Source organism: Heterocephalus glaber, unplaced genomic scaffold (genome assembly GCF_053883595.1).
Source record: "Heterocephalus glaber isolate CG9 unplaced genomic scaffold, H.glaber_assembly_v1.0 deba00001556, whole genome shotgun sequence".
NCBI classification, from domain to species: Eukaryota; Metazoa; Chordata; class Mammalia; order Rodentia; family Bathyergidae; genus Heterocephalus; species Heterocephalus glaber.
Genome location: NW_028258347.1, coordinates 1,348,130 through 1,375,718, shown reverse-complemented (window position 1 = coordinate 1,375,718; position 27,589 = coordinate 1,348,130). Strand labels below are relative to the sequence as shown.

The 27,589-nt window shown below is 42.1% G+C and overlaps 1 protein-coding gene and 1 pseudogene across 1 annotated transcript; both read right to left on the bottom strand.

Moving 5' to 3' along the window:
* Positions 1 to 2,452: 2,452 nt before the first annotated feature.
* Positions 2,453 to 27,562, bottom strand: Dcaf13 (DDB1 and CUL4 associated factor 13). The gene is made up of 11 exons (XM_004850249.2): positions 27,375 to 27,562; positions 24,116 to 24,315; positions 23,296 to 23,403; positions 18,980 to 19,069; positions 17,853 to 18,008; positions 13,019 to 13,096; positions 11,236 to 11,318; positions 8,531 to 8,695; positions 4,983 to 5,118; positions 3,792 to 3,955; positions 2,453 to 2,628 (listed from the first exon to the last, which is right to left on the bottom strand). Exons 1-11 carry the CDS (start codon positions 27,442 to 27,444, stop codon positions 2,541 to 2,543), a joined length of 1,338 nt encoding a protein of 445 aa, XP_004850306.1. The 5' UTR covers positions 27,445 to 27,562; the 3' UTR covers positions 2,453 to 2,540.
* On the bottom strand, positions 15,584 to 16,238 carry LOC147824035 (mitochondrial import inner membrane translocase subunit Tim9 pseudogene; annotated as a pseudogene).
* Positions 27,563 to 27,589: the final 27 nt, after the last annotated feature.

The window sequence follows — 27,589 nt, the reverse complement described above, 5'->3', positions numbered from 1 at the left end:
CACAAACAATCAACAAGTGGGATCTCTTCTTATTAAAAGGCTTCTGCACAGCAAGAGAAACCACCAGCAGTGTGAAGAGACAACCCACAATGTGGGAAAAAATCTTCACCTGCTCTTCCTCCGACAAGGGTCTACTATCTCGAATCTGTAAAGAACTTAAAAAGATCAGACCTCCCAAATTTAAAGACCCAATCCAAAAACGAGCATCTGAAATGAACAGACGTTTCTCAGACAAAGAAGTAAAAACAGCAAATAAATACATGAAAAAATGTTCAACATCACTGGGCATTCGAGAGATGCAAATGAAAACAACGCTGAGATTCCACTTCACTCCAGAAAGAATGGCTGCTATCATGAAACCAACCAATAACAAATGCTGCGGGGCTGTGGGGAAAGAGGAACCCTGCTCCACTGCTGGTAGGAGTGTAGACCGGTGCAACCACTGTGGAAATCAGTATGGAGATACCTCAAAGAATTAGGACTGGAAGTCCCATTTGACCCTGCTATTCCACTGCTGGGGATCTTCCCCAAAGAATTAAAAGAATCATACCACAGTGATATATGTGCACCCATGTTCATAGCAGCACAGTTTGTGATAGCTAAAATTTGGAAACAGCCCAAATGCCCATCAACTGGAGACTGGATAAAGAAAATGTGGTTTTTTCATAAAATGGAGTACTACTCAGCCATAAAAAATGAGAAATTAGAGACATTTATAGCTAAGTGGATGTACATTGAGGCGACACTCTTAAGTGAAATAAACAGGACACACATGTATAAATACCGAATAGTTTCTCTGGTGTGAGAAACTGAAAGTGTAAATAAGGACTAAAATGTATAATAGGTAATATGAAATAGGAAGAAAAGGGGCAAAGGGGAAGGAAGTGGGAGGGCTAGGAGAAAGGATAGAGGGGAATGGGATTATGAGAAAATGGAAAAATAGGAACAAAATCTTTGTAAATAGGGAGGAATGGAGGGGTTGAAGGGAGGACTGGGCAAGGGTGAAAAATAAGAACCAAGAGAGACTATGTAAAGGTGCAAATTTCCAATGATGAATGTCATTATATTGTATACCTAAAATGTACCAATGATTAGAATGAATAATCGATAATGTAAAATAGGAAGAAAAGGTCCAAAGGGGTAGGGGTAGTGGGAGGGGCAGGGCAAAGGAAAGAAGGGAAAGGAAAAATGATGAGAAATGGAAAAAATGGAAATAAAGTCTTTGTAAATAGGGAAGGGTGGAGGGGGTGAAGGGAGGGCTAGGAATGGGGGAAAAATAAGAACCAAGATGCATCATGTAAAGGTACAATTCCCAATGAGAAATGTAATTGTGTTGTATACCTACAATGTACCAATAAAAGAATTCAATAAAGTGAAAAAAAAATAAAGAATGCTCCTTCTAGGAATCATTCACTCATGCACTCACGACTTCCTGCCCTGATTTAATCCAATATTTTTACTTTAAAATACATGCGCATTAGCACTGCTAGGAGTATCACAATGCGCACAAAGGAGAACACAGATCTACTGCTAGGAAATTCCGTCATCAAACACTCTGCTCTCTGCTGTGGGCTGTCAGCCCTAACAGATCACCAGTGCTCTCTGGGGGCCACCCGCCCTGGGTCCAGTGCTCAAACTTCCACACTGACCAGGAATCTGCAGACAAGGAGTCTGCACTTCCTGAAGTCGTTCCTCACGTTTTTCCCCTTCTTTTTTACTGAAAATAAGGTGAAGGGCTGGGGATTTAGCTCAGTGGTTCTGGCACCTGTCTCACAAGCGTAAGGTCCCAAGTTCGATCCCCGGTACCAAAAAAAAAAAGAAGGTGACGAGTGGGGATGAACAGGCTGAAGAGCACTCCGGCTTCGTTTCCGTCAAGGAGAAGCGTCAGGGTGGTGCTGACACTCAACAGCAAGGCATTCGATACAACCGCTCTCCTGAGGGGCCATCACTGATCCGCTTCACCTTGCGTCCCTACGCGGAGGATGACTGCAAGGCCTCACCATCCTTACATCCCTCCTCAGGGCCTACCTGACAATCTCACTTGCCAACTCATCTGTGCATTAGATTCCACAAGACTGTGAGCTGATGAAGTTACATTTTGAAAGGTCAAAACCACAGTCCCATTTCTAGATTAGGAAAGGCCCAAATGACAGGAGGCTGCTTGTGTCTCTAACCAGGCAGGGTCTGCAGTGTGCGAGTCACCAGGACATCACTATGGAAACCAGGGCAGCAGCAGCAATGCAGCAGGTGGCACTTATCTTCAAGGCAGCACCGCTAAACCCTGGACAAGACGCTGGGCAAACATCACACTGTGCTGCTTTCAGGAGGTGCAGAAAGTGACAGCTCCCTGACAACTGTGTGACCAGGCCCGCGTTCGGCCTCACCGCGATTGAAAGGGAAAGATCAGTATCAGGCGGTGAGAGGGAAGAAAGCCCCTAACCGAGACAGCTGCTAAATTAGAGCCAGTGCTTTTATTTACATACAGAGTTCCCAAATCAAAGGTAACAGTTACACATCAGGGTCGGTAGGAATACCGAATGTTATTTCACAACTGCCAGTACGTGTTTCTTCCTCTCTGACACAACTGGCACAGACCCTGGCTTGCTGTGTTTACGACGATTCAGTTCCCTAGAAATAAAAAGAAAATGAAGAAAATTATAAAAAATTATCTTAACCAAAGAAAATATTCCTTATTCCTTCCACAGGAAAACAACGCTTTAAAATATTCATAATGGAGGGCTGGGGATTTAGCTCAGTGGTTACGCCACCTGCCTCGCAAGCACAAGGACCCGAGTTCGATCCTTGGTACAAAACAAAAAAAAGCATCAAAATATTCATAATGGGAGTAGGTAAAAGGTAGCAACTGAACAGAAATCAACTTTCGTTACTCATTTAATCACTTCCTATCCTACTACCAATACTTTCCTTTACTAGGTTATAAAGTCTGTCACAGTTACTGAAAGATTAAACCCTAACACCTACCCAAAGGCAGCAAAGTAAGTCACCAAAAGAACAGTTCATTTTTTAAAAAACGGAGCTTTGGGGCCAGGGATTTAGCTCGGTGGTGCCACCACCTGCCTCAAAACCGCAAGGTCCCAAGTTTGATCACAGTACAAAAACAAAACTGGAGCTTTGTCTTAGAATTTCTGTAACACTTTGCATTAATTCAAGTGCTCCAAAGAGAATATTCCATAGGAGAACTGGAGAAGGGGGGTCTGCTTCAGATCCAAAGGGTTAGCCCTCTAGCAGGGCAGTGGCATGTGCCTGTGTCCCAGTTTCTTGGGAGGCTGAGACAGAAGCATCACTGGATTTGAGACAGCCTAAGCAACAGAGCCAAACCCCGTCTCAAAAAACAGAGCATAAGGGCCTGGGATCTAGCTCAGTGCTGCCGCCTGCCTCGAAAGCACAAGGTCTTGAGTTTGATCCCCGGTACAAAAACAAAACAAAAGAACACATGAGATTTCAAAAGTGATCATGAACTATACGTTTAGAAATTTACTTAAGAAATGAGTACTACCTATCAATTCTAGCTACATTAGAAATCACTTTAAAAATTATCTACTTGCAACAGTTTTTAAATATGTTTTCTTACTTCCCTAATTCATTTTCATCATCAGTCCTTTAAACAGTCTCAGGAATGAGCACGGGAATTCGCTCCCGTCCTCAGGAGACCCTGCCCTCCCTACCAGGGAGTGTCCAGGAAGCCGGCTCCGCCTCTGCGCACAGCAAGGAGAGCTGCTCCGGCCGGCACCCTGGCGCCTCAACAGCCCTACGCCCACAGCAGCACGTACTTGCGCCGGCGCGCCTCCCGCATGACGCGCTGCTCCTGGATCTGGCTGTAGATGGACTTGGGCAGGTGCCGGTGACACGCGATGCGTCTGATTTGAGGATAGTGCTGGAACTTCTCCTTCAGCTTCCGGTTATAATCCTGGGCGGCTCTCTCTCGTGATGCCAGCTGAAAAGGTGTACATTGATCTGAACGAGGAGTGCAGTCTTTGTTTTGCTTCCCTATGACAAAGCTAGGCGTTTCCCTTGTGCTCTTGAGAAACCAAACTTGTAGTACAGACAGCCAGTTTCCAAGGTGTTGAACCGTCCCGCCAGGGACCAGCCCCACAGCCCTGGCTGAGGCCACCAAACACAAAGGCAGGCAGAGCAGGGCTGCACAGCCCCGAGGCAAAAGGGCGGCCCTTCTGCAGGCAAGAAACACAAAACACTCCTAGCTCATTTTTTTGTAAAAATAATTGTGCAACAGAAAAAAGTATTTGATTCCATAAAACCTAGGTTTAACAAATGTCAAGTATGATACAAATTACAGTGCAATACGTACCAATCATTAACCGGAAACAGAATTGTTTTTAATTATTGCTCATTATGTCTTGATTTTTTTCTACCAGGTCTAAGTAGAAAATACTTCACACTTAACCTTTCTTTCTTGATATTTCTTCCTGATACAAACATTCTGTATGTTTCTCATAGAAAATGTAGGGCATTTAGAAAAACATCAACAAATAATATATCAGCTATACTTCCAGGGCCCAGAGGTAGCAGCAGTAGCCAATGTTAGTATTTCCCAGAAGCCTTTTCTGTGTGTTCAAGCTGAAGGATTCCGCTACCTGCACTGAGCCAGCCTTGCAGGGAGCTGCAGCTCTGTACCTTGCAATGCCCACTCCTACAGAAAAGCAGCGCTGGACCAGATCTAAGCTGCTCCAACTCCTCCTTCTTCCTCATGGGAACCAGATGCAGGGAGGCGAAATCCCACCAAGCACCTGAGTGAACAGAGGCGCATTGCGGGCGTCCTGACATGAAACACATCCATATGGCCTCGTCTGTCTGTCAGTAATGCATTTTGTCCCAGTGCTGTCAATTTGATCAAAATATTCGGATATCTGTACTTCAGACAGATCTCTTTACAAAATAATGATATCCAATAAAATCAGAAACTTGCTTCACTTTATGAAAAGGAAAGAAAACAGGGCCCTTACCACACCCAGCTTCTCGGAGGCATGGGCCTTCCACAGGCGGATGTTCATCTCGTCGGAGCCGCACATGATGTACCTGCTGTCGGCCGTCCAGCACACGCAGATGACATGCTGCATCCGCCTGGTGTGGTACACTTCCCTGTGGGGAGGGGAGTGAGGGGAGGGGAGGCCAGTCTGAGGCTGTGGCACAGGTGTGCTCTACCCTTCGTCTCTCAACTACCAGGGCACCATGTTTGAGCTCCAGAGAAATTCAAGGGTATTTTTATTGAACTTCAAGGTATTTTTATTGAACCCAACTAGTATGATTCTAAGCTAAGTGCCAGAGAATTAAAAACAAATTCCAGTCTGAAGAAAAGTTATAATCCAGTAAGAAAGTAAAATAAGCAAAACCAGTTGCACAGAAAATTTCACAAAATAAATGAAAGCATACAATGCAAATAAAATATCATTTTTAGCTAGGTTACCTTGTAACCAGAAAAACTAGCTTGCTCTTAATAAGTCCTCACCACCCCAATTCAGTTTAGCTCAACAATCACACCTCCCTTTTAAACAAGGAAATAAAATAAACACAAAAAGCAAATCCTGACATGCAAATCTGATGTCTGATTTTTGCTTGAGTGTGTTGATTCAAAAGCTTCACTGAAGGCAGGTGTGGTGGAGCACACCTGTTATCCCAGAACTCTAGGAGGGTGCGGCAGGAGGATCATAAATTCAAGCCCACCCTGCCTCAAAAATAAAAAAAATCCGAGAGCTGGGAAAAAAAAATCCAGCGCTGTTGGGGGGCGGGGCTTAATTGAATTAATTGACGTGAGAATTGATTTATATGTGTGAAAAAACGGAGGGCTCCCAAAGTGTTTGAGTGAGGTAAGGATCATTTAACAATGGAGCTGACAAACATCATGCCTCTCTGGGAGGACTGCGAAACTGGCTAAGTGAATTCACAGAAGATACTACCCTGGGGAAGTGCTGCGAACCCACTAAACAGCAAAGTAAAATAAGGTCAGAAAAAGTAACAAGATGAGATTTCCACAGAAATAAATGTTTCAAATCTGGATCACACAATTCAAAATGCAGGCTGCATGAGAGAAAGGAAACCGGCCCAAAAGATCACCACAGTAAAAGAAAACCCAGAGAGGTGATCAAACAGGATCCACTCCGTGAAGGAGCTCTAAAGCTTACTTCCACTGCCTTCCCCGTGGTGTGTTGCAAGTACGAAGAAAAACCCCAAGAAACGCATTTTTAAAGGGGAGGATGGTTAGAAAGATCTCATCCTCCTCAATGTTCTGGTGATACAAGACTTAGAAGCCAGGTGTGATTTTGCACACCTGTAATCCCAGCATTCAGGAGGCTGAGGCAGGAGGACTGCTGCAAGTTCAAAGCCAGCCTGGGCTACATTGCGAGACCCTGTCTCAAAAACCAACCAACCAGCCAACATATATAATCTCTGCCCTCTTAAGAGGCTCCCCTTTGCAATATGAGTTTAAATGGAGAAATTTAACCAGGCTTCAGCAACATTAAAAATAGCTTGGTCAGACCAGTCAAATCCAATGGTCAGTCATTCTGCCACCTTAGAACTCTAATGTAAACTATGTGGAGTTCTCGCTCATACATATGTCAGATTTATAAAGCTCACTAAAAGTTATACAATTAAGAGACAAACTCATTCAAAAAAACCTTAATTCTTCAGTCAAACTATTTTCTCCAAGTGACTGCTTCTGATTTTAGTTGTTTGCTTAGTAAATATTTAATGAAATCCCAGTGGAGAGCTACTTCCAAGTACTGATTTAACTATAGTTTTTAAGAACTCCTTTAAACATATGCCATAACCTACTTAAGGTCTTTTAAAGGAAAACACTTAAACAATACAAATACCCACGAGCTGCCCAAGCTGGGTCAGATGATGTCTGTAATGACAGGCAACTGCACAGGCCATGGAAACAAACCGGAACCAGCTTTCCAGTAAATGAAGGCAAAGGTCGCCGTGACTAGCATTTTATGTAAACACAGTAACATAGGAGGACCGTGACTGCAAAACCTCCAAATGACCCAGGAGAAAACCTGCTGCAGCATGGGGTATGAGAAGCCCTGCACACCGTTCTGGAAGAACACAAGCAGAACTTCTGGCTGCCTGGGCTGGCCTTGGAGTAACCTGGCCGGCCCAGCTGTGGGGCCAGCGCAGTCCTCGCCTCTGACACTGTTCTCTGCCTAGGCTGTGTCTGCTCCGTGTTACGGTAGGAAAGGGTCACTCTTCTACTACTTTCAGAGCGGGCCAAGGCTGATAAATTCAGTTTTTCTCAAACTTTGCAAGTTTGCAGAACCCAGGGATGATGGCTCGCAGTCACTTCCTGCACCAGAGCCCTGAAGGCAGCAGACCCTTCAGGGCACAGCGCAGACAGGGTGTCAACCCCGTCCAGCGGCCCCTGCACAGCTCTCCCTTCTCCTCCTGGCTCTTCGCCTCCTCCCCTTCCTTTTCTGCTACTCCAGAGACTGTTATCTTTCACTAAGTTCATTTTCTAACTAATTAGAATTTTATTAAGCAAGATCAGGACACTCACCCAAGTCAGAATTATGCACAGGTGCACGTGTATGCACTGTACTTTAGAGAAACTCATTCACGTTATCCTGTATCTTTCAAATGTGGTGATTAGAGTGGAAGTGGCTGTATCTTGCAGTGTGAATGACACCACCATAACCCTTTGTCATCATTTTTATAGGACAAACTCTTGAATTTGGTTTGTGCTTGCTTCCAGGATCACACCTAAGAACGTGAGCAAAGTGCTCTGTGAACCACTGCGCCCCACACAGGGCTGCATCTTGTGTGGGAGTTAGGTTTAAAGGCAGCCAGCAGAGCAAAAGTCAAGAACTAAATTACCTTGAAGACCCCTTAAATGCCACAGCACCCTATCGATCACCCCCGCGTGATGTACAAAAGTAACACCCAGGACGATATGTACTCTAGTCAGTAGCCTACAATATGCAGCAGTTGAGCTGCGTGGACCACACCGACCAGACAGACGCGCACTCAGTGTGCTCTCGGGGGACACTGGAGACCACAGGACAGCGGGGCCTCTTGCTCCCCTCCTGGCCCGTCAGCGTGCAGACCCTCTAAAGAGCCACGGGGGGAGCATGGGCTTGACAATTTGAATTACCTTTTCTCCTTTTTCATGTGTGCTGAAATGGAATAAATACAAAATAACAAATATAAGGTATTACTTGGTCAAAGTACATTAATGCAACACTTATCAGATTATCAAACTGAAATGTTTTAGGAAGTTTACTACAAAACACTTAAAAATAATTCTAAAATTAAAAAAAAAGATTCACTAATTGAGTTCTTATCCCAATAAAGTACATGAAGGTGATGTCCTGCTCAGTGGGAGAAACCCCATGTAGGCTCATGCTTTGCACATGGGTGGGTGACACACTAGACAGACGCTGACGCTTGAAGCCACAGGAGCTGGCTGAGCCCCTTCACATAGATGTGGCCCCCTCAGAAGACAAACAATGATCGGGAAGAGAAACAACAGAAGTGGCCTAGTGTGGTCACATACCTGCTTCGACTCTTGTCCACAGGAAAGATGCGGATGGATTTGTCAAAACTGGCAGACACAAACTCCTTCCCCGTGGGACAGTAGTCCACGTCGAGCACGGCAGACACGTGATCCATGTGCACCATCACGGGGGTGTCCAGAGCACGCATGTCAAACGTGTACAAGCTGCAGAGTTTGGAACATGTGACACGAGTCTCCAGAAAGAAGCCACGCACAGCACTAAAAGACCCTGGTGAAAAGAAGGCCCACGAGCTAACTCTACACAGCCACACCCAGCTCAACTCCATGCCCAGTCAGGGAGGTCAGAGAAAAGTATCAGCCGCGCTGTTTCTCCTGTGGAGCACACTCATGCAAACACTTTCCTCCTTACGAGTGCAAATTTCATTGTAGAAAATGTAAACATTTTTTAAAAGGAGAGTATAAAAATTAACTCCACTACCCAGAGAAATTCTGCTAATGCAATGTAATTTTTAAAAAATCTTTTCACTGCCTTAAATATATATTTTTAATAAAGTTGAGAATACTATACAAAGCTTTGTACTGTGATATTTCACATAGTATATTATAAGCCTTACTCAAATACTGAACACTGAAAACATTTTAATGACTACATACTTAAATGAGTTAAAGCAATTCAGTTCCCTATTTTTTAAACAGTTTACAAGTTTATTATTATAAATAATTCTTAAAATCCTGACAATTGAGTTTTTGATATTTAATTTCTAATTGAATGGGACAGATTCAATTAAATTTGGACAGATTCCTCCAAGTGATTGTGATCCAAAGGCTTGAGCATTGTAAGGCCTAACTTGAGTTGCCAAATTACTTCCAACAAAGCTGTAATAATGTATTTATACTTCTATCTATGATACATTAAGAGTAAGCACAGATTTCTAAAAGGTGTACCAAATTAGAAAATTATATTTTACGTAAAATTGGTAAAAACAATAGACTCGGAGTTTTACAACTTAAAATTCTTAATCAACAGCTAAAAAAAGTGTTCCAAATTAGTTAAAATGGGACAACAGATATAAAAACACAGCATTATTACAACCAAGTTCCTAAAATCAAAACACTTGAGATACTAAGAGTACTTGGTGTGAAACTAGAGGAGAAAAAGGCTATCTACATAGTTTCAAAGTATCTCCTCAAAGAAGTGTATCAGATACACAAGCAAAATCAGTCAGCACTACCAGTAGTAAAAGTACTGAACACAAGCACCACTACCCCAGAGGGTACAATGAACAGAGCACATCAATTTTGTGGTATCTTGCCAAACACATAATCTCAATCTAATAATAAGGAAACGTTTGCTAAGCCCAATCTAAGGTCAGCAAAGTAACGGACAAGGCCTCTTCCAAAGCAACCCTAAGGCGTTACGTGCCCTCTCGAAATCCATGTTGAAATCGAATCCCCAGTGCACTGGTAGGTGAGGGCAGGGCTTCTGGTAGGCAGTGAGCTTACAAAGGTGGCACTCCCATGAATGCACTCAGCATCCGTGTAGGAGGGCAGGTGGCTAGCCTGGCAATCTAGTGACTTAGCAAGACTCTATTCTCAAAACTAAAAGTGTGCTGGGGCCATCCCCACCACAATGAGAAAAACAAAAAGTAACAACAACGAGATATGGACTTAGCCATTGTTTATACGGCCTGCACAGAGATCACCCAATGTCTTCTATGAAGGGCTAGAGTAAACATTTTTGGTCACGTGGGCCACAAGGTCTGTGCTGGTCAATCTCATCAGCCTGACTTGGCTGGGAAACACCTAAGACTTCAGTAAAGCACACTTCTGGGTGCTGCTAAGGTGTTTCTAGGGAAGATGACCGGCACGGGACAGCAAACAGGGTGGGTGGGTGGTGCCACCAGGTGGTACCATCCAGGTTAGAGGCCCAGATGAGGAAAAGCAGGAGGAGCAAGGCCTCCAGCGCAGTCTCTCTTTCTCCCTCTGTCTCTTTCCTGGCTGCCGTGAGGTGAGCAGCTTTCCTCAGCCACGCCCTTCTCCCACGGTGCCTCTGCCTGGCTACAGGAAATGCAGCCTACAGCACTGGAGCCAACTATGGACCGACACCTCTGAATCATGAGCCAAAAGAAACTTTTCCTCTGTTACTTAAATTGCCATTCTCAGGTATTCTGTCAGAGCAATGGAAAGCTGACTGACACAAGATCTCTGGTGAATTACTCAACTCAGGTACCATGGCATAAAAACGGCTACATCTAATTTATAAACAAAAGTGGGTAGATATATTCCAATAAAACTATTAAAAAAGGCAGCAGGCAGGATTTAGTTCATTATTTACAGTTTACTGTCCCTGGTCTACATCATTCTGAAAAACGAGAAAATACTTTTCTAAGGAGCTTTTCTCCAAATTAAGAGATTTTTTTTTTTTTTAACAAATAAGTTTTCTAACTTGTGCGTGAAGGTACACTCACCTAATGAAACATCTATCAATAAGACATGTAAACAAACCATTTCTGATAAAAATAATTAAAAAAAAAATTACTAAAGACAGAACTCAGGGCCTTCTCACTGAGCTACACCCCAGCTGTCCCCTCTTAAAATTTTCTATTTTGATTCAAGGTCTCACTAAGTTGCCTAGGGAGGACTCAAACTTGTGGTCCTTCTGTCTCAGCTTCACAAATGCTGGGACCACAGGCATGTGCCACTATGTTTGCCTTAGATATAAGTTTTTAAAAGAGAAAACTTACTTATAATCTTCATTTGCTGCAGTAAAAATAAAAGCTTCCATAGGGTTCCAACAGATTGTATTTGTTCTCATATCTAAGATAACCTGGAGAAGAAAGCATATGTTAGTTCATAACCATGACACTAATTACCTCTAAAATAGTTTCCTACTTTGTTCTCTTACCTTTGTTCACTCATTTAAGCAAACAGTTGGTAAACACTTAGTATGTGCGTAGAGCAATTAAAAAGGATAAACCAAAAATTGTTTCTTAAATATAACACAGGCAGAATGGTAAATATGAGAAAGAGTTACTACCAGTCCCTGGACTTAACTGAGAATTTTAGCCAGAAAAAAATGAGACATACTTTAGAAAAGTTAAAATACAAACAATAAAGCAATAAATAACGAAGTATTGAATTAGGGGCAAAATGAATGATGGATGAGCTTAGTGTGAAAGTACAGACGAAGAGTTTCAAAAGACAAGTAGGATTTGAGCTGAGCTATGATGGCCAGGTATTCACAGTGGTTCCCAATGCAGTGCTGCTGCTACTTTGGGAAGGACAGCTGTTCTGGTGTACGTGTCGGCCTACTGTAGGGTGTGAAGCTCTCAGAAGCCCCTCTCACATTCCCAACACTACACCTAATGGGAAAGAATCACCCCAATGGAGAACTGGACTTAAAAAGATAGAAGTAAAACTGATAGTCTAGTAGAAAAAAAAAGACAATAGCAGTGTGCAATAACCTCTGCATGTGACAACCTGAACTGATTGCTGCTGCCTTACTGAAACGAATAACCAAGCGTAAACTGGGACCAGATTCTAGAGGCCCTCCAGAGCCAGGGACGTTATCTTCCCCGACCCCAAATAATGGAGCAACATGAAAAACAGAGAATGGGAGGGTGGGGTGAGAAATGACCACTTATTAAAGTGGTAATTTGCTGGGATGGCATTTTGCTAAATGTATCTTGTTTTATTTTTACCAATCTAACGCAAGGTAGTAATTAATACCACCATTTTTCAGAGAAACACAAATTACCCACTTAACCTTTAAGGTCTTCCCAATATAACACGGGAATAAGTAAAATGACCAAAGTAGGACTCTACAAAGATTATCCTACTCATATATTTCAAATGTCAACAAATGTATAACTTTCAAAATTTCTAAGTTTACTATGTGTTACACAGTTACTTAGGAAGAAAAATTATGGAAGCATTTCTTTCACATGTGGACTAGGTGAAGGACTCACAGCAAACAAACATGATCCAGCCCTTCTGGTGCCCTCACAATCCCAGGACTGGAAATGGACCTTCCACCCTTTCTTACAGTGGCACAGGAGTTTCTCTCCCTCTTGAGAGGCAGCTGAAAGCTGCACAAGTTTTGATGCCTGAGTTACAGAATGGCCATCCTAGAATGTTAGGAAGTCTGTCACTTTGAACAAGATAATGCCTGTTTAACAAAACATCAAAGCACCACTCATCAGCATGTAACCAAAGTAATAAAGCTGAGTATGTGAATGACTTCTAAATCCTGGATTAGAATACTGGACATGCCATATAACACAGGGCCTGAAGGATTACTGCACCATTAAGTAACAGGATACAGTATCTTCTACTGCAGAACTTTCAATTCTATAAAATTTACTGGCATCATGGGAGACACAAAAAGATCCATGGGTCTCTAAAAAGCAATGGGGAGCTGAGAGAATGCCAACTATGACTACCATCTCTGAAGCAGATTAGTTCTGTAAAATACTGATTTACAGAGGAAAGCACCAGTTGTATAAAACAGACAAAAGTGAAGCTCACCTTCTTCAGAGGCGTAGCTTGCCTCATATCATACAGGACTATGTTCCTGTCAGAAGCACAACTTCCCAGGAGAAAAGTCTGAAACAAGACAGTGCAACAATTACCAGTCAAAAGCCAGCAGGGCCGAAAACCATGCCCATTCCACAGATTTAATTATCCCTGTACTTAGCATGTTCTAACAAAAAAGCTCATTTTATGAGGGTAAAATAAATGATTCACGATCTCAGCAACCTGTGTATTTTTAGGGTTTTTTTGTTTTGTGTTTTGAGGCAGGGTCTCCCTTTGTAGTTCAGGCTGGCCCCGAACTCACTATGTAGCCCAGGCTGGCTTCGAACTCTCGGCAATCCTCCTGCCTCAGCCTCCCCAGTGCTGGGATGACAGGCATGCACCACCACACCTGGCCATGTTTGGTTCTTTTTTTTGGTACTGGGGCTCAAAATCAGGACCTTGCGCTTTCAAGACAGGCAGCGGCACCACTGAGCTAAATCCCCAGCCTCTGTGTATTGTTATTATTACTACATCCCCACACAGGTATTTGAGAGGCCAGTGATAAGGCACAGGTAATATTATGCTCTAAGTTAAAAATAACATTTTACTTACCTTCTTCAAACCAGATGTTTACTGTTTTTCATTATTATAGACAATTCAGTAAATATTTTCACAAATTTAACTTTTACTTTTGAATAATTACATTCAGATAAAATTTCAGGAGCAATTCAAATGTATCAAAAATTATATAAACAATTTTATGGCTTTTGATATTTAGGGCTAATTATTTTCCAAAGAGTTGTACTGATATTCTCCACAATGTGAGACTATGCCAATTTTACTTTTAATAAAAAAGCTTTACACAAACAACCCATTAATTTATTTCAAGAAAGAAAACTGAAAATTAGTCTAAGGTCTTTGTTTTAAATCAGCTTAAGTTGTATGATATTTAAAAACAAACAAATCACACTAGATGTTTTTTGCTATCCTCTCTGAAGCTTTTGGGTCCATTCTTTAATTTACATTTTAGAATGCCTATATTAACAGTCTTTTGTTTTTGTTTTTGTTTTTTTTGGTACCGGGGATCGATTTTTTTTGGTACCTTGTGCTTGCGCAGCAGGCGCGAAAACCACTGAGCTAAATCCCAGGCCCTGTTAACAGTCTTCATACAGCACCAGTTAAGTGCATACCGTGAAAGCACAGTAATAATTGTCCCATACCTTTATGAAACATGATCTCACTATGCTCCCCAGGCTAGCCTTGAACTTGCAACCCTCCTGCCTCAGCTTTCCAAGCACTTTGAGAAAACAGGAGTGTGCCAATTTGCCCAGCTGTAAGTCTGTTTCAGATGTGTGAGGTACCTACACAGCCCTCGGCATGAAGTGACAATACGCCCTCGACCACCTGTGGTACCGTGCCCCTCTCATGGCTCCTGATGCCCACGATCCTGGGTTCTGCCTCCTGTCACTCCTACTGTGAGACGGCAGGAGTAGGAAGTCACTGAGGGGCTGCAGGCTGGCTTCCTCCCACTGCTGTGTGCACACAGCTCAGTGGATGTCACAGCCAAGACCTCTTCGCAGGCCTCTCCAAACCCCTGTCCCAGTGACCCTCCAACCCTTTACTGGCTGTTCCTTCAGTCCCTTCAGGGGATGACCAGTTCCACTGCTAAAAGCAAAGACCCGATCCAAGCAAAACCAAGCATTCCACCTCAACTGAAAGCCAACTTTCACACTGTAATATGGGGCAATGCTCAGCATAAACGTTTGGCTTTACCGGGATTCTAGGCCTCAACGCTTTAGCGGAAAATTAATCATTAATGATCAGAGGAGACAAACACACTGCATGTGTTCACAGCAACATGCCCTTTCCATTCAGTTTAACATGGATAAGACACACTTGCACACCATTTGCTTTCACAGTCACTTCATAAGGTTAATTAAAACGCACACATGCATGCGCGCACACACCCAGCTGAACAAACAGAACTGTTAATTCAAGCAAGTCTGAAAAACATGCTCACTAGGTCATGACTAAAAATTATGATTTCAGAACTGGCCATCAGCTCTTCTGACACAGATGATCATTGAAGTAAAATCAAAAGATTCTGGGGGCCGGGGATTTAGCTCAATGGTTTCGCTGACTGCTGTGCAAGCGCAAGGACCTGAGTTCAATCCTCGGTACCAAAAAAGAAGACCCAAGTGTCACACTTTTTAAGGTCCTGAGTTTGATCCCCAGTACCAAAAAAAAAAAAGAAATTAACAGACATTTTAGGCTGGGGATTTAGCTCAGTGGTGCTGTTGCCTGCCTTGTAAGTGCAAGGTCCAGAGTTTGATTCCCTGTACCAAAAAGATTCTGTCTCTCAAGAATCATTATCCAAGTTTGTTTTTTGTTTTTTGTTTCTTTTTTCCAGTGATATTCCCATTTATTTCACTTTCAGTAATATTTTTCTTACATGATTGAACACATATTTTGCTTTAAAATTAACAGTCACAGTTGAAGAAACAGTGGCTTATTTTTCTAATTAAGTTACCAAGCTACTGAAGCTTAAGGCCTCTACCTTATCTTAATGCTGCACCTTATTATTTTCACTGAACAATAAGATCCTCTATTTTGATTATTCCTGGTGAGCAGCAATTTTGTTTTTCCAGTGGTTTCCATTTGCCAAATAGTCATGACAGATGGCTCGACATGGTGCCCACCACTTCCCGGGATTCCACCTGATGAGTCCTCTTTCCCAGGGCAACAGCTGTGGCAGCCTCCACCCAGAGCTTAGCCACTGGGACTTCTCTGTCGGGGCTGGCCAAGAAGTCCCACTTTGGCTGCCAGGGCCTCATTCTGCTGAATATGGCATTCCTGAAATCTCATGGATACTCTTTGTATCATTTTTAAATATTTCTGTAAGCAATGTTCTGAACAGGTGATCTCTTCAGGTGTTACTTCTCTTGTTGTGAAGTCTTTAACACAGTCCAAAAAGCAGGTTTCTGTAAGTTTATTGTAGGTTCCCAGGAATTCCCTAAACTGTGTTATCTGATCAGATTCTGGTATCTGTGCAGCCATACTTTTTTGGTTTATTTATGAGTCACCTTTGCTTGACACATGAGTTTCCTGAGTTCCTGAGAAGTAGTTGTCCACCCTCTTCTCAGGGTTCCAGTGAGGCCTGATTTCTACAAGGTTCTCCAAAGCTGGACCCTCAAGTTCTCATTTAACTTTAGACTTCTATGAAAGTAGACATTCAGTCACTGGCCTTCGTCCATACGAGGCTGGGGGAACTGCGACAACTGTCGGCCTGTCGGGGTTAAAGCGGGTGCCTTGGCCGGAGAATCCTGAGTTTGTTTTTTATAGTAATAACATCACCAACTTGAATTTTAGGAATGTATTTTTAAAATGTTCCCATATATCAATACACACTCATGCAGACTTACTAAGTATACGCAGAGGTATAGTTAATCTCATCTTACACCAAAGAAACAAATGTGAAGAGCTGTGACTTGGATGAAATCCTTGCAAAGGCAAAAACTGGTTTCAGCTGAGCCTCCTGGTGCACAGGACACATGGCTCCCTACCAGCATCTGTGTGCAGCTGGCTCCTGCCTGCTCCTCCGGGCCACAGTTCACTCCCACACCTCGGCACACAGGGAGGGAGGAAAATGCAGCACAGACTGGCTCTCCACACCAGGGATCAGCACATTACTTCTGGAAAAGGCTGGAGAGTAAGTACTTCCAGTTTCGTGGGCTGAGTGGTTTTAGAGATCACTGAACCCTGCCTTTATACTGCAAAGCAGCCACTGACAGTGCGTGAGCAAGAGTGCATGGCTGGGTTCCAGTAAAGCAATTCCCCAAACAGGTGGCCACCTGTGGCCACCCCACTCACAGACCATTTGGGCCCCTGCTCTGGACCCACAGCCTCTCCCACATGTGTATATGTGGGCAGGCACCAGCAGGAGGAAGGGGATCTTCGGAGTGTCTGCCTTCTTGACAACACCTCATCTTCCCTCCCCTGACCAGCCCAGTTCCTGAAGAGTGTATCTGCACATCAGGGTGCTCTCTTTACCACCTGATATCGTGCCTCCCAGTAACTTCCAAAGTCAGCCTATCCACGTCGTGATTTGCTTCTCTTTCTGAAGGAAAACATGTCTCTACTGCATCTTCTGGAAAAGGAACTGATTCAGAGAAAGGTCTGGAGTTCAAGGGCTAGCTCAGACTGCAGGCCTGCCTCTGCTCCTGCATTCACACCTGAACAGCTAAGACGTAGTGGACAACCTCTAACTCTTAAATCGTGAAGGAAGTAAGAATCACAACTCAGATTTCTGAGCAAAGAAAAATATAATTAATTACCATGCAGTCAAATAATGATCATGCATGTTGTTATGTAGAACTGGTACTCTTATGAGTTACAAAGAAAACAATGCTCAAGGATCCTTCTGACTTCAAGAGGGATAAGAAAAACTAACATTTTCCTAAAAGTGAAATGCTAAAAGCGTTGCCTAGACTCTGTCCTCATGAATACACACACATCCCTTCTCTAAGGATGCTTCACACTGGGGTCTGGGACTAAACTTCAAGCAACCACACTGAGATCTGACAAAATCAGATGCAAGCTAGAAAACTCACCGAACGCCAAAAAGCCATTAAAGTCACGAAATACCTTTATCTCCTAACCTCTGGATCTAAAAGTTTCCTAAACTGAGCTGAAGTATTAAACAATAAAGAAACAATAGGGCCGGGGATTTAGCTCAGTGGTTTCACCGCCTGTCTTGAAAGCTCAAGGACCCAAGTTCGATCCCTGGTACCAAAAAATGAAATAAAATAAAATAAAGAAACAATAAGCAGAACTTTAAAAAAATTACCTCAATGGGGTTAAATTTAACACTATTTATACTGTCAAAGCCCCAGGTCATGGAGCATATAGGGCTGGTTCTCTGCTCATCCCAAATGTCCACTTGCTGTCCACAGGTGGCAAAGGCAGGATCTTTCCAGTGATGATCGATTCCTGTGTACACTGTCTGTAGAAGCAGAGAGGCCGTCACACACTGGTCTCTCCTATACCACAACTCCGCAGAGTAATATTTTCAACATATTTATCTACACTCCAATTTTTATTTTATTTTTTGAGGAAATCCCTGTTCACAAAGAAACTTCTCTAAAACCTTTAAAGGAGAAAGAAATATGAAAAAGAATGAAGACATTCTATATGAACGAGAAACCAATCTCATTTTAGGAATTACTAATTTGCTTCCCCCAGGAATTATCTCCACCTTACCCTCACACCCCACTTCTATGTCCCTTTAAGCACATTTAGAACTACTTGACACCCGAAGCAGAACTTAAATACCTACATATTAACTGTAACACCGTGAACCAAAGTGATTTTTTAAATGCACATATTTAAAAATTAAATCTAATTTTAGAATTTTGTCTGCTTAATGTAAAAAATGTAACATTATCAAACATGGCGAGGCCAAATGGTCTGAATTATACTTAAGCCATAACCAAACCATATCATCTGAGTTGCACAAAAATTTTAAAAACGTAAATAAGATCTGCACAGCAAGTACTGTATTAGTACATTTCTTCATCTTCTAAAGGATTCCTTCAAGTAAGAAATTCTGATCTTCGTGTAATATCTATGATTATGCAAACCAGACAGAGGCAGAAGCGTATTTCTCCTAACCTCTGCACTGTAGATTTTCCTCATGGCCTTCCTACAAGAAATGTTTCATTGCAGCCTCTAGCTAAAAATGGAAACCAAACCCTGCTCCACTGAATACTAAAGATCTAGCTCAAATTCTTCTGCAGTGAAAGACCTTAGCTGCATTAAATACTGTTTAAAACAGGTCCATTATTACAGAATAAAGCCTATCATTTTTTATTTACACGTTTTTGTTTTTTGTTCTTTTTGGAAATTGTAACCATGAATTAACATAAAAAGAAAAGAATATGCAGAGGCAAAGTATGAGCCAGTGGACTCTTGCACCTTTCCTAATATTGTGTGCAGTGGCTCCTCCTCTTCTCCGTAGCCCGGTCCGTCCATCTTCCATTGCTTCACGGTTTTGTCATCGCCAACCTGGAGAGTTACCACAATGATGATGATAAATGTTATGAATGAGTACTTGCCAACCGCTTGATTTAAAAGATAATGTATATCCTACCCTTCCATTATTATATTTATCGATGCATTTATATGCCACCTTGTTATGACAAAGACTTGTGACAAATGCATAAAGCACATACAATTAAAAATGAAATAGCATGTACAAGTACAGCAAAGAAAGAACAAGAATAGAAGCAAAGTTAGGTCATAAATAATACAAAAATGTATATGGTAATGAGGGCGGCATTTCAAATTTGGGAGAAAAGTGGAGTATAACAAAATGGTACGGGAATATCCAGTTAGTCATTTAAGAAGTTTGATATTTTACATGATAATCAAATTCCAGATAGTTTCAAATGTAAAAGACAGAAGACATGAAAATACCAGAGAAGGCATTTTTATAATCTTGGAGTAAACACAGCCCTTTTCTGCACCACCCAGGACTCAAGGGCCCCTGCAGAGCCCTGAGAACTTTTTGGGGCCCACAGGGTCAAAAACACCTCACAGTGTTAGTAAAGCCAGTTGCACAGACAGTGACAAAAGAAATGGTAGGAACTGCTGGCACCTCGGCCCAAATCAAGGTGAGACAACTATGATGGTCCTTAGACTTCAGCACTGGGTGTTTGGTAGACATGTTTGTGAGTAGGTAAAAATAAACATGTAGAGCTGTGTAGAGTATAGCAAGGCTTGGAGTTAACAAGTTGAGTACCCCATAGCCAAACTGCTTGGGACCACAAGTGTTTCAGATCTTGGAATAATGACATAAACCTAATGAAATATTTTAAGTCTCACCATCAAATTCATTTGTTTCATATACAACTTACATGCAAAACCTGAAGGTAATTTTATGGGAAATTTGTAATAATTTTGTAAATGAAAGTTTCATGACATGAAATTTTTTCACTTTTGGTATCATGCCAGTGCTCAGAAAGTAAAAAGAAAAGAAAAAGAAAGTTTTGTATTTTGCAGCCTTTTTTTTTGGTACCGGGGATCAAACTTGGGACCTTGTGCTTGTGAGGCAGGCGCCGGAACCACTGAGCTAAATCCCTGGCCCTTGCAGCCTTTTTGATCAGGGATGCTCCAACTATCAATTAGCTTCAACTTAAAGTTTACATTTCTAGATTATATGCAACCTATATTGACTTTTTTAATAAAAATGTAAACATATAGTATACTTATCTGATAGGTCTCCCACTACCTCAGCAGCTATTATGTATAGTAGCTGCCCTCTTCCTATGGTGCCTTGCCCCCTCCCCTGTGTGACATCATGCCAAGATGGTTACTCCCACCAAAGAACAAACCCTTCTTCCCAGCATGCCCCCGGTCCCACCTAGAGAGTAACCTAATACTCCCTCACCTCCTACCATCTAGTGACATCACCGGCTCCTCCATTCCCTAGTCACTACCTCACTCAACCCCACCTCAGCCCCTACAAGCCCCACCCCTTGTCTCTATAAAAGACTCTCCCTGCCCTGGCCATGTTGCTTTTGTCTCTCCTTTGTTCAGAGACAGCCTGGCAGATCTATTCCCCTAATAAAGGCTTGTTGTGGCCTGGTCTGGTCTTGGTCTTCCGCCCTTTTACCTGACATTATCTATGAGAGGAATATGAATTTAGTCCCTTGGCAAATTCAAAATGGGAAACATTTCCTACAAAACACTTCACAGTGCAATGAGAAAAGACTAAAACCCTGGTTAGAGGGGTTTCAGTACTAGAGTCAGACAGGATGGGGATGCTAATGAGGAGAATCATTAACCTCTTTATAACAGACAAAAAATATCAAGTAGGGCTACACTTAACTCTGAATCTAAGCTACTGACACTATTCTAAAACTCAATTCTGATTTTTTCTGATTTTCCCGGGAGGCAAGAAGATAAAATCTAGATACCAGGGGCTGGGCTTATCTGGCTTGACCCAATGGGCTATGTTAGCTCTCACAAAAAACAGGGTAGACAGTGTCCCTGAGCATTCTGTCCCTTAAGACAGTCTCTCTCAATCAAAGTGCTGCCAATGCCTCTGCAAGCTCAAGACTGTGAATGATTAAGGTGTCTCCAGTCTTTCCAGTACAAGCCCCAGCAGGACCATCAGCCCTGAGGGAGGTTAACAGCAGTCTGTACAAACAAGAACACGAGCGTGGCCAGAAGAATGTGTCCTCTCCGGGCAGGTGTGCTGCTAGTGCCACAAATCGGGGTATCTTAGATACTATGAAAATTGGGTAATAAAGGTTTATTTTTTGTGACATTGTATAAACATTTTTTGAAACCTCAAGTGCTAAAATTATGCCAGCAACTTTTCATGTGTCTTATCTATGACAAAACACTACTTATAAATACCTGAAAAGGGGGGAGAAATGAGCGACTATGAAACAAATTCACTGTTTTTAGTCTAGTTGCTTTTATTTTTTCAATTGACAAGATCATTTGTATTTATAGTGTAGAACATGTTCTGATAAACACATACACTGTGGAATTACTAAATCAAGGTAATTAACATGAATTACCTCAACTTTTTTGTGATGACAGCATTTAAAATCTCATTTAAAAACTTGTTCAGCAATTTTCTATATAGTACATTGTTAGTAACAATATTTACCACATTGTATAATAAACCCCCTCAGCTTACTCTGCCTATCTGAAATTCTGTACCCTTTGATCAACATTTTTCCACTCTTCCTCCTCTAAAGCCCCTGGAAACTACCATCCTATTCTGTTTTTTTGAGTCTGAAATTTTCAGATTCCATACTATACATAAGTGAAATTATGTGGTGTTTTCCTTCTATGCTTGGCTTATTCCACCTACTACAATATCCTCTAGGTTCATCCATGCTCTTACAAAAGACATGGTTTCTTTCTCTTTAAAGGTTAGTTTTCCATTGTGCGTGTACACATTTTCTTTCTCCATTTACCTGCTGAAGAACATTCAGGCTGATTCTTTATCTTGGTTATTTGTAAATAATGCTTCAAACCAGCCTTCACTCATTTTGAGGAATAAAACAACATATAATTAGTAGTCTTGTTGGGATATTAAATGAATCAACATCTTCAGAAAAATCAACTGGAAGAATGCAAAGTCTTAGCTGCTGCCCACTCCAACCTACCACCCCATTCCTTCCACACATGGTACAGTGTCATCCAGCCTGTCCATATCTGTAGGATCTTCGTGCTCCCTGGCTCCTCTCGGAGCTTACTTCCTACAGGTAGGCATTGTGCAACACAACTTCCCTGCCATCTGTGTACTTTTACATTTTCCCCTACCAATGCCACACCAGGGCTTCAACTACAAATTCTGTGTCGATGATGCCAAAGTTAGTTCTGCTTTCCCTCCTAGGCTCCACACCTACCCATCAAGGGCTAACAGACATCTTCACTCAAATGACCCACTGGCAGTCCGTTCAGCAGCCACACTCATTCCCCTCTCAAATGCATTCATACTCCTGACTTTCCCTGTTCTGCAACAGGAACCACCACCTTCCTAGGTACCTCTCAGTTCTCAAGCCTGTCAGTCCTCCAAAATGTCCCTCATTCGTACCATTACTTGCTACTGTTTTCACTCCCAAGGTAGTGTCTTGCTTTTGCCTACTCAAATTATTAAACCAGCCTCCAAACTGATCACTTGCTGCAGTCAAATTAATCATCTCAGAGCACAGCCCCAAATCTGCTGTTCCCATGTCAAAACCTACCTTGAACTGTATCTGTGCACCTATGGTAATAGCAGCATTATTCACAAGAGCCAAAAGGTGGAAACAAACCAAAATGTCCATCGATGAATGAACAGATAAACAGAATGTGGGGAACACACTACTGTCAATGCTAGGCAGCCTTTCAAAGAAGGAAATTCTAGCACATGCTACAAATCTCTGGCTTACTTCCCATCAATCCCACTTCAGTGTTCAGGACAGTATTAGTTCAGTGATATTAAGTATAGCTAAAACTGGGTTTTGGGCCGGGGATTTAGCTCAGTGGTTCTGGTGCCTGCCTCGCAAGCACAAGGTCCCGAGTTTGATCCCCAGTACCAAAAAATTAAAAAATAAAAAATAAAACTGGGTTTCATAAACAAAATTACAACTTCTCAAGGTGTAAGTTCTTTTGCTCTGTGACATTTCAAAAGTGTGTTGGAACAAACAACTTGAAAACAGTTTATTCAATTAGATTATTCTTACACATGTTAAAAAGACTTAATGACTTAATAGCATTATACTTACGGTAAAAAAAGATGTCCCACAAAAGCGTGTACATATTCCTCGTACAAAACCTTCATGTGCTTGTATTGTACGGATACATTTTCGCTTAGTCAGGTTCCAAATTCTAACCTATAATAAAGCATATCAAGAAATGTCAGTGAACTATAAATGTAAAATATTCACATACAGGAGTACTAACTACATTTGAAGAAAAATTCAACACTGAAAAGACTATGAATCATTCTACCAGGCAGCTAAAAGCGAAATCCTTTCAATTAAAATAATGTAATACATATAGATAAATATGTCAACAAGCAAGAAATTCAATTTTGTAAGTACTATATTACATTTATTCCAGTTTAAAGTATTTCAGCTGGACATGGTGGTACACACCTGTAATCCTAGCACTGGGGAGGCTGAGGTAGGAGGATCACCGTAAGTTAGAGGCGACCCTGTACATAGTGAGTTCAAGGCCAGCCTGAGCTACACAGTGAGACCCTGTCTCAAAAAAAAAAAAAGAAGAAAGAAAAAAGAGAAAGCATTTCAAAGCCTTTTTCCTTACTAGAGTGCGAAATTAAGTGTTGAATCACTAATAACATCCTGTGAAAAAACTCACTTAAATACCTTTATTATAAATATAATTATTTGATTTACTGTCAAATTAAGCATTAAGCTACTACATTTGTAATTTCTTAGGGTTAGATAAGGAACTATTAACTTCATTCTTTTAAATAGAATTTAGCTTTGAGAGTTAAACTAAAATCAAAATAAAATTAAAATAAAAACGTCTGCAATATAAAATGCTTTCAAGTACTGTACCAAGGTGCAAGGTGACACTTGCCTCTCCATCACATGCCCCGGAAAGGACTGTAGCCAGGCTCTTGGGATGCTTTGCCAGGCAGTTGACTCCATCTCGGTGCCCATCCAGGGAAGCAAGGAATGGCTTTGCAAATACACGCTCCAACTTGGTAGCATTCAAAGCTCTTACATATTCTCGTGGAACCTCAAAAGGATGTAAGGTAGGATCATAGTTTCTTGGAACTGAAATAAGAATAATCTCTCTTAACAAGATAATTCACATTTACTCTTTCCTGCAGAAATCCTTAGCTAATCACTTACAGTAATTTGTTATTCAATCAGAAAGTTTTATGGCTAACACTACAAAGAATACAGGAGCAGAAAATCACAGGATGCATACACTTTGCAAAATAATCTCACCATACACTTCCACACACAGCTTTTCCTTTTGTGTGTCCTACTACACTCTTCAACTGACCTGCAACCTCTCATGGGCAGGACATCCAACACATTACTCACTTGTATTCTTCATGCCTAGCACTGTGCCTGGCCCAAAACAAAGGCATGACAACTGCAGGCTCGACTGAACTCTAAGCTACTCATGGAGCAGTGAACAACACTTAACCTCTTGTGCTAAATAATGTACTGACAGGGTCTCAATGCTGTGATTATGTTGAGGTTATATTAACTACCATATATTGGGCACTTTCCATGTTTGTTTCCTTCCTTAAAATACACCGAGAGTTTTCCAGGTTCCAGGCACTTTTCCTAACACCTCACATTAACTCCTTTCATCTCTATAGTACCTTCTGGGTTAGGTTCTGTTACTATACAACTTTACAGATGGGGAAACAGATACAAAGAGGTTAAGCAACTTGGCTATGAAGGATGGAACCAGGATTCAAACCAATGCAGTGTGGCTCCACAAGCCATATCCTTAACTGTTCTCCCAATTGTGTCTCAGGTAATGCTTAGGGAAAAAACCCCAAACCTACGTATTAAAAAAAAAAAAAAAATCAATGTATAAAAAAGTAAATGCTTCTTCTTACCACACAACTTTTTCCTGCTACTTCTATTGTCTGACTCCTTGTGAATGGTACATTACACCCAACATGTGATAAAGCCCACACTTGGGTCATTTTTATGAATTCTATCTTTGATATTCCCCAATACTAACAAGTAAGAATTGTTTCTGAGGTAAGAAATATAGAGTGAAATTTTCACTGTTTCTTCCAAACTGAAATAGCCCAAAACACTCAGCTTAGAGACTTCTGATTCAGGAATGAAGCTCCTTTCTAGTCTTTTACCATCTGGCTCCAACTCAGCTCTTCAGCTTCAAGTCCTCTCTGACTCAGCTCTAACAGAGCAGGTTTATTCACGTCTATGTAAACTGTCTTGCATTTTCCTACTCTTGAGTCCCTTTCCACACCATCTCTTCCACCAAGAACTTACTCCAATATCCAGCCTAACCTATCTTAAACCCTATGCACCCCTTAAAAATATTCAGTTCAAATCTTAAGTCTTCTACAGTTTTTCAAATCATAAGGAGACCATGCCTACTTTTACTTCTAAATTCATACATCCAGTTAACAATATTCATTCAACTAATATTGAAGGAGCACCTGCCATACACCACGAGCACTGAGGGCATCACAGTTAATAAATTCATTGCACACATCTATGTGAAGTGTTCTCATACATTAACCAGGTACATCAAAACTACCAAGGGAGTTTTAAAAACATAAGATGCCCTGACGCTTATCCCAGTATTTGAACACTACACAAAATTAACAATAATACTTAAGATAAAATGGAAGAATAAAAAAACCAAATGTCCTCTTTGTTTTACAGAGTTCTAAAACTTTTATTTTTCCATTTTGCTATCTATTGAAACTTCTATCAGAAAGTATAACAAGATCGGAACCCTAACATTGAGATTCTATGACCATCCAGTCATCTACCCATCTATCCATACATCCTTCCATCCATAAAGCAACTATGTGCCAGGTATTGAATAAGCACAGTGCATACACAAACAAAAATGATCCCACCCCTTTTTTTGCATGTGTCTTAGGATCACATTTTCTTTTTGGGGGGGGGGGGGTACCGGGAATGGAATTCAGGACCTCGCGATTGCCAGGCAGGCACCGTGCAGCTGAGCTACTTCCCCGGCGATTCTTCCCCTTTTTGCAAGCTCAGTCTCATGGGAAAGACTGTTAATCAAAATAATCAAGAGTCAATGTGATTAAACACTCTGATGGAACTATTAAAATACGTGATGGGAGCACAGAAGAGAGGCGCTGAGATGGAGGAGGCACAGTGCAGGGGATAAGTATGGGAAGACTACTGTCTCCCTGCTTACCTAGAAGTTTCCTAGATACAGCAGCTAACTGGGTAAGGGTGTGTGGGTGGCATGGGAACCCTAAAAGAAAATGCCTGAAATGCATTCACACTGGCAAGGCCGAACATAGCTGCTCGTGGGAAAACTAGAGACTGGTGAAAGTAGAGATGAGGAAGAGACCAAAGGCTCAATGATTAGGGATGCTGTCAAGTCCAAGCGACGAATCTGCATTTTAAAAATATCACTGTCTTGCTACTTACCCTGGAAATATCTTGGGGGTAACACCATACATTTACGCCTCAACAATGCTCGTTATCGCTACTCATCAAGAGAAACTCAGTTCCAGTCTCAACTTCTATTGCCTACCCCTCATTTAAATCCGAATACATTCCTGCCTCAAGGCCTCTGCACCTCCTGTTTTCTTCTCTTAGAATAGTCGTTCACATAAGGTTGGCCCGTCACTTAGGGCGCACGAACTATTATTCCTAAGCGGTATGCTTGTTCAGGAACGAACAGACTGGTAAGAAGAAATAAAATTCATTTCATTTTACCCATTCTTCCCTCACACTCTTAAAGAGTTGTGGATAAGAGAAAACTGATGGCTTTAAATTTCTTTTGCTTCGTCCCACATTGAGAATTTGAAGTAGTGAAGCAAGAGTAAAGAAAGTTTAAAGAATCCTGTTTAATCCTTAACTCTTTAACTCACGAATCTGCCTCATTCAAGCTCCACTTCCAACAAGAGCCTGGAGACCCCCAGAGAGCAACAGACGGGAGCGGGAGGCAGAAGCATTCTCGGTGACCCGCTGCCGGTTCCGCCAGAGGCCCTGGGCCCCAGGTCGCCCGGGGAAAGAGAACCGGAAGGCAGGCGCCGAAGCACGAGCCTCCGGGCCTGGAGCTCGGGGAAGCTGAGGCCAGACCCCGGGGCCCGCGGAAGGCGCCCTTTCCTGCCAACACGTCTCACCTCTCTGTAAATCCAACTTGGTTTCACGGACATAGTTGTCCGGGTTCCGGCTCAGCATCTTCACCTTCATCTTGGCAGCTTTTCCCTACGACACGAGGTACAGTTTCCCGTCCGGCACCGCCCCCACCGCCTCCCGTCGCACAGTAGACTTCCGCTTCTCACAGAGGACTTCCTGTCACGTGACTCCGCCGCGCAGAGCCGCCGGCGGGACTGGC

Coding starts and splice junctions, on each gene's coding strand:
- Dcaf13 (XM_004850249.2), bottom strand. CDS start 27,444: ATGAAGGTGAAGATGCTGAGCCGGAACCCGGACAACTATGTCCGTGAA. Junction 24,316..27,374: donor CAAGTTGGATTTACAGAGAG/GTGAGACGTGTT, acceptor TTCTTATTTCAG/TTCCAAGAAACTATGATCCT. Junction 11,319..13,018: donor AAGCTACGCCTCTGAAGAAG/GTGAGCTTCACT, acceptor TTTCTTCTCCAG/GTTATCTTAGATATGAGAAC.